Source organism: Polypterus senegalus, chromosome 11, assembly GCF_016835505.1.
Source record: "Polypterus senegalus isolate Bchr_013 chromosome 11, ASM1683550v1, whole genome shotgun sequence".
NCBI classification, from domain to species: Eukaryota; Metazoa; Chordata; class Cladistia; order Polypteriformes; family Polypteridae; genus Polypterus; species Polypterus senegalus.
Genome location: NC_053164.1, coordinates 36821885 through 36834235, shown reverse-complemented (window position 1 = coordinate 36834235; position 12351 = coordinate 36821885). Strand labels below are relative to the sequence as shown.

The window sequence follows — 12351 nt, the reverse complement described above, 5'->3', positions numbered from 1 at the left end:
CAGCTCTAAAATGACATATGAGCAAAGACAACTGAATGATTTGATTTGTTATTGCTGAAAGGAACACATTTTATTTATATTTCCAGGTTTTGTTATGCAGCATGTTCATATTTGAATTTGTATAATTTTGACAGGATATATTTTTATGGAGAGCAAAATCTTTTGGGATATTTAAAATCTAAGATTATTTTTTATATAAAATTACATAAGAGTAAAGAAATTTGAATGTTTGTTCTTTTAATGTTTACTTTATTTCTAACTTGTTCTTTAGACAGGATATATTTTTATGGAGAGCAAAATATTATAAGTTGTTTAAGGTTTGAGTTGATTTATTCAGGAATAATATTCCTGTCTGTTTTTACCATTCCTACCAAAGATATTTCTGTCGACTAAATAAAAATTCCTTCTATTTAAAATTTAAATAGAACTTGAACAAATACGATAATATCCATGCAGACTTGCACGTAAGAGCGGGAGTTATCCATTTTAACAAGCAGCGTATTGCACTGATACGAAATAGCTGTGTGTGTGTATATATGTAGATATGTATGTATGTATATGCATATATATGTTTATATATGTGTGTGTATGTGTATGTATGTGTATATATGTAGATATATATATGTATGTGTATATGTATGTAAAAATAAATATATATATATATATATATATATATATATATATATATATATATATATATGACAACAACACTCATCACTCACAACAGTGACAAAACAATTACATTGACAATCATGTTACGTTATTTTCAAAATGTTTCCTTTTCTTTTTCATTGCTTCTTTAACACACTTCTCTCTAAGCTGGTATTTTGCTAGTATAAAATAAAACTCTAAATGCCAGTAAACAGCCAGCCTATATGTTTTATGTTTTTCTGTCTGCGTCTAGTCTTAGGTTTGTATAAAGTTGGGAGACTTGTCACCTACAACAAAGAAAGGCAAGGTAAGTAAATTAGGAGCTAAGCCAAATTATTGGATTAACACTACATTATTATGGCACCCTCTTGGGTGAATATCTTATTGATTGTTAATTATCAGAGTTCCTCCCTATAATTATCTAGCATTTCATTATCTGCACCTGATATCTCCATTTTAGGTTTAAGGCAGGATCCAACATTGACGCTAGTCTTTTGCTAAGCATAATTACTTGCACACAGTTCCATATAAATTCATATCAGAGTAACATAGTTAAATGCATGTTTTTGAAATGTGGGAGGAAAACTAAAGTATCTGGAGTAAATCCAATGCAGATACAGAGTGTGCAATCTCCTCACAGTGATTGGTTTGGAGATTTGAAACTATTTTCCCAGAGCTGTGAAGCAGCAGTATTTACAGTTCCACTGTCCAACTTTGACACCCAAATTAGAAGTTATTGCATATTGAGCATTCTCAAATTTCTTTGAGTTGCAGGATCCTCGTATTAAATTTTTTCCATATTCTAAGTAGTCATTTGTAATACACTAAAAGTTAGACCAGTCTTAGCAGGCAGACCAAAAAATGTTTTTATTGAAATTCCTACCTCCCATAGGCTACTTAATTTAAACTGTTATGATTCTGCTATTTTAGTATATATGACCAAGTTTTCTATTATGATATTTCAGAATGTCAATTTCCTGAAGAATGGTTCATCTTTTGGATTTCTGAATGTTCTACATATGAATGAAGCAGAAACCAGGTACGATGGAGTGACTTAAAACAATAAATCCTTGAGCGGTACTGGTGCAAATATTCAGAAGTTTTCAGATCTTCCATATACTGATCTATTTGCCTTCTTGAAGGAAGAAAGTCTAATGTGGAGTATGTGTGCAAGACACAATTAGGTGAAAGAGTTAATCACTGATGACATAAAAAGTTAGCTGTGATAGTGTCATGTAGCATTCTCTGAAAAGGAATAATAACAAAAGAAATATAGTCCATAAAGCTGAGGAATTCATTATAATGTTTATAGCGATCTTTCTCTAGCAATGTTAATATGACTAAAATCGTGTACAGATGATTAAAGGGCACTGATAAAATGTGGTGGCACTTTTATGTTCCAAAAGAACTATCAGTGTAGAGAGAATAAAGGACTACATGGAAGAGTATACGTTCACTTCTAAAGGTTTTTGAGAAGAGATAAATGAACCTTTAAAGCAGCTCGTTTACATATCAATGTGTCATTCTGAAACATGATACTTTTAAAGTTTTTTATGTAAATGAATAAATTATGAGCAATTAACATTTGTGAATACCAATATAATAGCAGACTATTTATCTTTTTAAGCACTTTATAGCAAGGTTATTATATTTTTACCTTTTTGTATTAGTTTTTATTTCAGTTTTTTTCTGACCTTACTTGAAAATTCAGTTTAGTTTTACTTCATCATGTGTTTTTAGTTTTAATTTAGTTTTTTCATTTCACAAAGGCATTTCTAATTTATTTTTATATCTATTAGATTCAGTTTTAGAAATTATGGTATGGTTAAAGAGCCAGAATGGAGTTTAGTTTTGTGTCACAATCGGACAGAACTGTACACTTAAATGAGTTTGGATATGTGTTTTTGTCTTGGTAGAGTAATCTACTTTCTCCTTTTGTATTATTATGTAGCCTTTGTCAGAATGCCTCAAATCTCTCAGACTTTCCACTGTTTATAAGGTACTGTACTATATACTGTAACTTCTCCCTACCTTCCTTTCTAGATGTATAACCTCAGGCAATAAGGTATAGTAAAAGGCAAGCAGGAATTAAATTACAATTTAAACAATGTGTTACTGATAATATTCATAAATAATAACAATATGCAAAGTACATTTGAATATTGGCAACCATACAACTGGATAAATGGTGATGTGTAGTTTCAGGCGGTACACAGACTTGGTAGTTACTTAATATGTCTCTAGTTAAGGTATCATTTTGTGGTCGGCTGTGCTCTTCATTGTGTTGTCCTTTTTATTTCATGGTGTGAGATGGTCTTTGATCAGTTTGGTGAGAGAGAGAGAGAGATGGGTAAAACAAGCAAATTTATAGGTTTTCTGTCCAGCCCCTACAGCCAATAGGGCGTTGCAGTACTTAAAAGCTTTTGATGCAAGCCAGTTACAAACAGCCATACTTCAGACCAATGGGGAGATAGAACACCTGCCCTTCAAACCATATGTCAGCCTGGCTTTCCTGTAGGTGTTTTTTTTTCTCTTCATTGTATTAATTTTATTGTAATGATTCTGTACAAATCAATCAATTTTTACAAAAAATAGGATTGAAAACAAGTCGACCCCCACCCCTGAGAGAGAGAGAGCATGGCCACCTGGGTAAACCTTAAGGCTTTTAAACATACCTAAATTGATGAGTTTAATAGGCCAATAGAGATGAATGGAGAAGAAAAAGAAATGCAGAGATAATTGCTTACTCGGTGCTTTAAGAGCTTATTCTAAAATATTGATTAGATCCTGCCAGGTTTTGAAAAAATTCTGCACAGATTCTCTAACTGAATGTTTGATTTTTTCCAATTTCAAATACACTGGAACCTCGGATTATGAGTAACTTGGTTTACGAGTGTTTTGCAAGACGAGCAAAAATTTTTAATAAATTTTGACTTGATAAACGAGCGATGTCTTGCAATACGAGTAGTATGGATACACTTTGCCTGCTGAGCGTCATGTGATCACAACTGAGCTGATGGTTCTTCTCTCTCTCCTTATCTCACTCGCTCGCCCAGTGCGTCTCTCTCTCTCTCTCTCTCTCTCTCTCCTTATCTCGCTCACTCGCTCGCCCAGCGCGTGTCTCTCTCTCTGGCAATTGTCTCCTATTCTCCGTCTGAGTCTGTGTGCCTCACTCATATAGTCAACATCCGTACGAAGGTATACTGTTTACTACAGCATTGTGACTGTGTGTGTGTGTGTGTGCGCGCGTGCTGTGAAGTGCGAGTCCCCATCTTGCTCCCCAAAACACGAAGCTGAGTCTCAGTATTTTAACACCAGCTTTATTCAGCTTGAAACAGCAACAGCGCTGTTATTTATTGTAGCGGGATCTTTATAATGTTCCTTGTATCACCCATCGACGGCAGGCGCTTATAGCACGTCTGCGATCTTTTTGGATGCGCTTATACGGCGAACTGCTACAGCGCTGGGAGACTGTGATTGCTTTGGGACGCTCTTCCGCGTGTCGTCCCGTTGGGTGGAACCCCACATGAGTTTAGAAACTCACACCAGCCATGATTCTTTTTAAAGGTAATGTGCAGGTTAATTTGTATTATGTATTTTACTTTATATTTTGTATTAATAATTTTCAAATGAATAGTTTTGGGTTGTGGAACGAATCATCTGAGTTTCCATTATTTCTTATGGGGAAATTCGATTTGATATACAAGTGCTTTGGATTGCGAGCACGTTTCCGGAACGAATTATGCTCACAAACCGAGGTTCCACTGTAGTATAAAACATCGGTTTCCCACTGACTTAAAAGAGAAGAGTTAAGATTTTTCCAGTTTATCAACATAAGTCTGCGTGCCAAAAGTGTAGTTAATGCAATCACAATTTGTTTGTCCTTATCCAATTTAAACACATCTGGAAGAACACCAAACACAACTGTTAATGGGCTAGGAGGGATTGTGGCACCAAGGCTGTCTGAAAGGCACTTAAAAATTTTGGTCCAAAATTATGTTAATTTGATGCAGGCCCAAAACATGTGACCCAGTGAGGCTGGGACTTGATTGCAGCTTTTGCAGGTTGGATCTTACCCTGGAAACATTTTGGACAGTTTTAGGTGAGACAGATGTGCTCGATATATAATTTTGAGTTGAATAATTGTATGCTTTGCACATATGGAGCTCGAGTGAAGTCTCTGCATTGCTACTTTCCACTCCTTTTCTGATATATTGATTAAAAGATCTTTTTCCCCATTGTCCTCTTGGATCTTTTAAAGGGAAGGAGGCCTATGTATGTTCATCTATTTGTGTTCTGGTTTTTATAGCTTGTATGTTTGCTGCAAAGTAATAAAACTGAAAGTTGGGTAGAGCCATGCCACCTTCTGCCTTAGATCTTTGTAGGGTCGCTCTTTGGATACGTGGATGTTTTGAGTTCCAAATAAATGAGGTTATTGTTGAATTCAATTGCTTAAAAATGATTTATTGATGTATATTGGAATGTTTTAAAATAAAAAAATAAGCCCTTGCGTGTTGGCTGGGAGTCCTGAAGAGAAATATTAGCCAAACTTGTTTGAGGCACTTCCCCCAACCCTGTCGTAAAATTACAAAGACATTCAGTCCTAAAAGGGAGGAAGGGGTTCCTAAACTATCAAACCATTGCTGCTGTTATCAATAATGTAACACTAATATTACATTGCTTTGTCTAAGTTACAAATAAAGACATAGAAAATATTTATCAACTTTTATGCAAAATTTCACATCACAACAATATGATATGAGTTTACTGTTAGTGGAAGCTTACTACACTACATAGTTTACTATCTGTTTTTATTTTTGTCTAATAAAAACGAGCATAATCATAACCAGATATTAAATGTGAACAATTTTATATTTGTAAAATATTTTCTATGTAATTTGTGCTGAACAAATGTGCACTGTTTATTTTTATTGCACAGAATGGGTCAGTTTGTGTTGAAATTTAGGTGAATTTTAAAGTTAAGAGTTTTTTTTACTCCGTGTCTACAGCTCACAACATATTCCGCTCTTAGACAATGTGCTTGTAATGAATGCCTTCAATATTGCATTCAAAAGTCTTCCATACTGAGCTTTATTTTCTACCAGCCATATCGATATCTGATTCCATCTCAGGCACATACAGTATATAGACAGAATTTTGCCAACTGCAGGCCAGAAAAGATATCGTTTCACATGTTTTTCATGCCTGTATTCACCTTGCAGTGTCACCGAAAATGCTATGTGACCACTCGCCATTCACTGGATGTAATATATGCAAGTGGCTCATAGTGGACTTTCTGTTTTAGAGTTAATAGCTACAAAGGTTAAAGACTAATGGCAAGAATATTAATTTAATAATGAATACTAAAACTATTTTTTGTAAATTATTTTATTTCAGGTAGTCTTTCCAGCTGCTTTAGTAGTTCTGTTTAGTTTTTCATTTTGGTTTTGTTAATTTTATATCAGTTTACAGCATTTTTTTTTTTTTTCATTTTCAGTTTTGGTTTTAGTTTTTGTTAACTATAATAACCTTGCTTTTAGTGAATTATTTTGTAAATCCCCCCCAAGATATTTACAAATCAGATATACTGTACATGAATATAAACACAGTGAAACTATGCAACTATTTATTTTAGTTAATGAGATACATTACATAAACACAAATAATGTTGTCCTTTAAATTTCCAGGTTCTGTATGTCTTACATAAGATAAGAAATAACTTTAAAATTTGAAAGTTATAGAAGAGGTTTGAATGTTAGGTTAGTATGGTACGGATATCCAAATTATAAATAAAGTTCATTCATGTTTTTTTTTTTTTTGTATGCAACTATTCAGTGGTATCCTACTTGGGCATCTAGAAGTAATTTAGAGTTTTATTAGAACAATAATATGTTCCCTACTGCACAAGTGTTGGGCTTACTGAATAGTATGATATTCATTATTGTCTGGCAGTTAAAGGCATCTGATTGATCCTCCTTTCTCTAGTTTGATCGATATAATTTGTTTTTATTTTTAGGTACAAAGGCTGGCTAGCAAGGAGAGTGTGTTTTTTACTTTTTATATGGGAACGCAATTTGCAAGTCCATTCTGCTGTTGAAAGAGATGCCCGAGTGCTTCAAAGTAGTAGGTCAGAGTTCTATATTTATTGACTTATAAATACAAACACAATTTTTTGTTCATTTCTAAGTGTGATTCATGGAGGAGTCAATGTTTTAATTAATTGGTATTTACTGAACTAACATTTTCATTTCAAAGACTAAATTATGAATCCATTTAAAAAAAAAAAAATAAATTCATTTCCTTCAAGAAACAGTTTTGCAGTCATACCGATTGAATGGAAATATAATGACAATGTCTGTGGCACCCTTTAACTGTTTTTTGCAAATTTTTGTACTTAACAGAAGTGTCTAGTTTTCAGGAAACATGCGAGGTTAATCCACTTGCAGCTACTTGCATTCTGCCTCCATCCCAGACCTATGAGTAAATAGATAGATGGATAGATACTTTATTAATCCCAAGGGGAAATTCACATAATCCAGCAGCAGTATACTGATACAAAAAAAAATTAATTAAACAGTAATAAAAATGAAAAAAAAAAATAAAAAAGCAGACAATAACTTTGAGTAATGTTAGCATTTACTCCCCCGGGTGGAATTGAAAAGTCGCATAGTATGGGGGAGGAACGATCTCCTCAGTCTGTCAGTGGAGCAGGACAGTGACAAAAGTCTGTCACTGAAGCTACTCCTCTGCCTGGAAATGACACTATGCAGTGGATTCTTCATGATCGACAGGAGTTTGCTTAATGCCCGTCGCTCTGCCACAGATGTTAAACTGTCCAACTTTACTCCTACAATAGAGCCTGCCTTCTTAACAAGTTTGTCCAGGCGTTAGGTGTTCTTCATCTTTATGCTGCCTCCCCAGCACACCACCGCGTAGAAGAGGGAACTCTCCACAACCGTCTGGTAGAACATCTGCAGCATCTTATTGCAGATGTTGAAGGATACCAACTTTCTCATAAAGTATAGTCGTCTCTGACCTTCCTTACATAGAGCATCAGTTTTGGCAGTTCAGTCCAATTTGTCATCCAGCTGCACTCCCAGATATTTATAGGTCTGCACCCTCTGCACACAGTCATCTCTGATGATCACAGGGTCCATGAGGGGCCTGGGCCTCCTAAAATCCACCACCAGCTCCTTGGTTTTGCTGGTGTTAAGATGTAAGTGGTTTGAGTCGCACCATTTAACAAAGTCTTTGTTTAGCTTCCTGTACTCCTCCTCCTGCCCACTCCTGATGCAGCCCACAATAGCAGTGTCATCAGCGAACTTTTGCACGTGACAGGACTCCGAGTCATATTGGAAGTCTGATGTATATAGATTAAACAGGACCGGAGAAAGTACAGTCCCCTGCGGCGCCCCTGTATTGCTGAACACAATGTCAGACCTGCAGTTCACAAGACGCACATACTGAGGTCTGTCTGTAAGATAGTCCACGATCCATGCCACCAGGTGTGAGTCTACTCCCATCTCAGTCAGCTTGTCTCTAAGGAGCAGAGGTTGGATGGTGTTGAAGGCGCTAGAGAAGTCCAAAAACATAATTCTTATGGCACCACTACCTCTGTCCAAGTGGGAGAGGGATCGGTGTAGCATATAGATGATGGCATCCTCCGCTCCCACCTTCTCCTTGCATGCAAACTGCAGAGGGTCGAGGGCGTGGCGGACCTGTGCCCTCAGGTGGTGAAGCAGTAGCTGCTCCATGGTCTTCATCAGATGTGACATCAGAGCAACAGGCCGGAAGTCATTCAGCTCACTAGGACGTGATACCTTTGGGACAGGGGTGATACAAGATGTTTTCCAAAGCCTTGGGACTCTCCCCTGTTCCAGGCTCAGGTTGAAGATGCACTGTAGAGGACTCCCCAGTTCCAACGCACATGCCTTCAGCAGTCGTGGCTATATACCATCTGGACCCGCAGCTTTGCTGGCACGAAGTCTTCTCAGCTCTCTGCTCACATGGGCTGCTGTAATTGTGGGTGGGGATGTCTCACCTATGCTGGTATCAGCAGAAGAATGGTTGGAGGATGCAGTACTCCGAGTTGAGAGTGGGTTAGGGTGATCAAACCTAGAGAAAAGAAGTTGTTCATTTGGTTTGCTCTCTCCACGTCTGTCTCGATGGCGGCACCCCGCTTCGAGCTGCAGCCAGTGATAATAATCTTCATCCCATCCCACACTTCCTTCATGCCATTGTTCTGCAACTTCTGCTCCAGCTTTCTCCTGTACTGCTCTTTCGCTGCCCTGAGCTGGACTCGGAGTTCCTTCTGCACTAGCTTGAGCTAATGCTGATCACCACCTTTAAAAGCCTTTTTCTTCTTGTTCAAAAGGCCTTTGATGTCGCTTGTAATCCATGGCTTGTTGTTAGCATAGCAGCGTACTGTTCTTACTGGAACTACAATGTCCATACAGAAGTTGATGTAATCAGTTGTGCATTCAACAGCCTCTTCAATGTTCTCACTATGTGACCCCAGCAATATATCCCAGTCTGTAGTTCCAAAACAGTTTCTCAGAGACTATATAAATATATATATAAATATAATATATATGTGTAAATATATATAAATATAGATTTCCCAACACGATGTTGCTTTACAGGAATAAATAATGCGATATACAATATCCTTTATAAATGAACTGAAAAAACTACAGACTATCTAACTAATGCATACTAAATCAAATTAACAAAATTGTCATAATTGGATTCTGATTATATTGTTCTCATTTCACATGCATATTTTTAAACTGCAAACAAGTCTGTTATTCACCCTTAACAAAATTGAAAGCATAAAGTCGCATCTTAAATTTGCTTTTTTTTTTTTACCAGATTTTTTTTTGCATTTTCTCTCGCATTCATTATTTTGTGCTTCAAGGTATTCAAGCCTATGACATTGTTCATCTGTTATATTTAAATTATGCGTTGAATAGATGCTGCACACTGGAGTAATTAAGAAATGCATCTTATCTTGGACTTTGAGAAGAAACCAGAATTCCCAGTGAAACACCATAAAAAAACAAGAACCACCTGCAAATGGGTACCCTATAAGAAAAGCAGTCTGGAAATTGACATTTATTTACTAAAAAAATATACAAATCCAAAAACATTTTACAACTTAACACCTGTACTATATATACATTTTTAATGAGACAGGTTAGCTTTATATTTGTAATCCAAATAATTACTGTTACAAAGTAAACAGCAAGGAGCGAGCATAAGCGAGAGAGAGAGCAAGTGAGCAGCTGAGCAAGGAGCCTGGGTGTTTGTTTCAGTGTTATTCAATGTTTTTACATTTAGTTTACTATTACACTTTGCATTCTATGGTATAATTAACTATTTTTGTGCTTAAAAATCTTTAAAGAAAATATATTTACATACAGTTTGTGCGGTCTGGAACAGATTCATTGTATTTACATACAATCCTATGGGGGAAATTACTTCGGGTTACGACCAGAGTTTTGGAACAAATTATGGTCGTGACCTGAGGTTCCACTGTATGCAGAGTAGCCTTAAATCATGAGCCATCTGATTTCTTCAAACCATATTTTAAGTGTATAGTTCACAATGATGGCAGTGTATTATACATACATTATGAATAGTAATAGGCTGATAATGCATGTATCCCTTGGAAAAATCTTTTTGAGTCAATCTATGGCTGATGACCCGCACAGTACAGTTTATTTGAATTACTTATTTCTTGATATTAGTGACTACAATAATCCCTCGCTATATCGCGCTCGACTTTCGCGGCTTCACTCTATCGCGGATTTTAAATGTAAGCACATCTAAATATATATCACGGATTTTTCGCTGGTTCGCCGCTTTCTGCAGACAATGGGTCTTTTAATTTATGGTACATGCTTCCTCAGTTTGTTTGCCCAGTTGATTTCATACAAGGGAAGCTATTGGCGGATGGCTTAGAAGCTACCCAATCAGAGCATGCATTACATATTAACTAAAATTCCTCCATGATATAAGATATGCTTCCCGCGCGGTGCTTGAGATTGTTTGCTTCTCTCTCTCTTTCTCACTCTCTCTGCCTGACGGAGGGGGTGTGAGCAGAACGGACGCTCCTCTACAAAACGCTTTATCGCGGTGCTTCTGTATACTTGAAAGCACGTATTGATTTTTTGATTGTTTGCTTTTCTTAGCGAGCGCTCTCTCTGACATTCTCTGCTCCTGATGGCGCTCCTTTGAAGATAAGATATGTTTGCATTCTTTTAATTGTGAGAATGAACTGTCATCTCTGTCTTGTCATGGAGCACAGTTTAAACCTTTGACTTAAGGGTGTTATTTCATGTCTAGAGGGCTCTAATAATGTTAACAATGTGGGAGAGTTTATAAGGGCTTAAAATATATAAAAATAACCATACAAACATATGGTTTCAACTTCGCAGATTTTCACCTATCGCGGGGAGTTCCCCGCGATCGAGGAGGGATTACTGTATAGGGCTGTGGCTATGTGGCAACAAGGAGCTTGGAGCATTTGAAATCATAGAACTGCCCTAAAGATCACATGAGCAGAACTTTGGAATTTGGAACCAACTAGACAGAAGTTTTTAATTTAGTTGATGTAGGATGTCCTTCCAAGCCCTTCCAACTCTGCTTGTGCTGGGAAAGATGTTCTTTGGTGCCCATCTTGAGCTGTTACCTGAAAGTCTTGGGAGAGGGAAGGTATAGGTGGTGCCATGATGAAGTGCTCAAAACAGTAGCTGACACCATCTGCACTGGAATTCAGCAGAGCAACATCAACTCCCAGTAAGGCACAGCATTGCCTTTATTAACACTAGAATTACCAGAGCCTACGAAAAAACTTGTAAATCTGGCCAACCTTAAATCTGCTCGCACCTCTCCATTATCCTCTTTTGTCTTGTAAATATGTATAATTTCATGTGTGTTCTGTGTCTACAACAATCTATGTAAACACATTGTTAAAACAGAAATTTTTTCATGTTTTAGTAATAAATGACAAAATGTAGACATGAATTGTATAATGTGTGAAGGCTGATGGCCAAATATAAAATAAACACTTTCACAAAAGGTGCAAGTACAATATGACTTTTTTTTTTTTTTCTGATCTTGCCCAGTCTCCACATGTTGCTGCATGGTAGTGTTTCCTTTGTACTCCAAGACATGCAGAGGAAAGAATAGTACAGAGAGGTCAGTTCTGCTCTATATACAGTACAATCATCAAATTCAAATGTTAACAGTTCCCACACACCCAAGGACCAGTCTTCCTACATTTACGACATGTGCACCTGTTGCAATGTACACACTACTGTCTATGCTGTAATTTCTATTACACTGAAGGGGTTGGGGGAAGTGGCAGTCTTGGAACAGAAGCTTGTCGATGTTGCATCCTCTTTTGCTTTATCCATCACCTTTTCTTGTAAGAAGTGACAATGAAGTTCTTCTGCAAGGTGAGCCATGAACACTCTTCTTTTCTCAGTGGCCCCCGTGCACGCCTTGTACAGTATGTGTGCGTTGATCGCTGCCAGGTTAAGGTTGTTATAGCATGAGCAACTGGCCACCTGCTTGCACTGAATAAGCTCACACCTTCTGGTGCATGATGTCAACGCAGCACTGGGGGGAAAAAAAGACAAATATAGTAATCCCTCCTCGATCGCGGGGGTTGCGTTCTTTTTGGTCTCCCTCAAA

General features: G+C 37.0%; 1 protein-coding gene across 11 annotated transcripts in view; it reads left to right on the top strand.

Annotated features, from left to right (window-relative positions):
* The window catches only part of gpat2 (glycerol-3-phosphate acyltransferase 2, mitochondrial), a 121563-nt gene that overhangs the window by 29151 nt on the left and 80061 nt on the right, over positions 1–12351 (top strand). For 10 of the 11 annotated variants that reach the window (XM_039768380.1, XM_039768379.1, XM_039768382.1 and 7 more), the window contains 2 exons: positions 1617–1690; positions 6668–6778. In XM_039768380.1, coding sequence (XP_039624314.1) covers positions 1617–1690; positions 6668–6778 — 185 coding nt within the window. The remainder of the gene's footprint in view (positions 1–1616; positions 1691–6667; positions 6779–12351) is intronic. The other variant, XM_039768377.1, reaches the window with a different exon arrangement.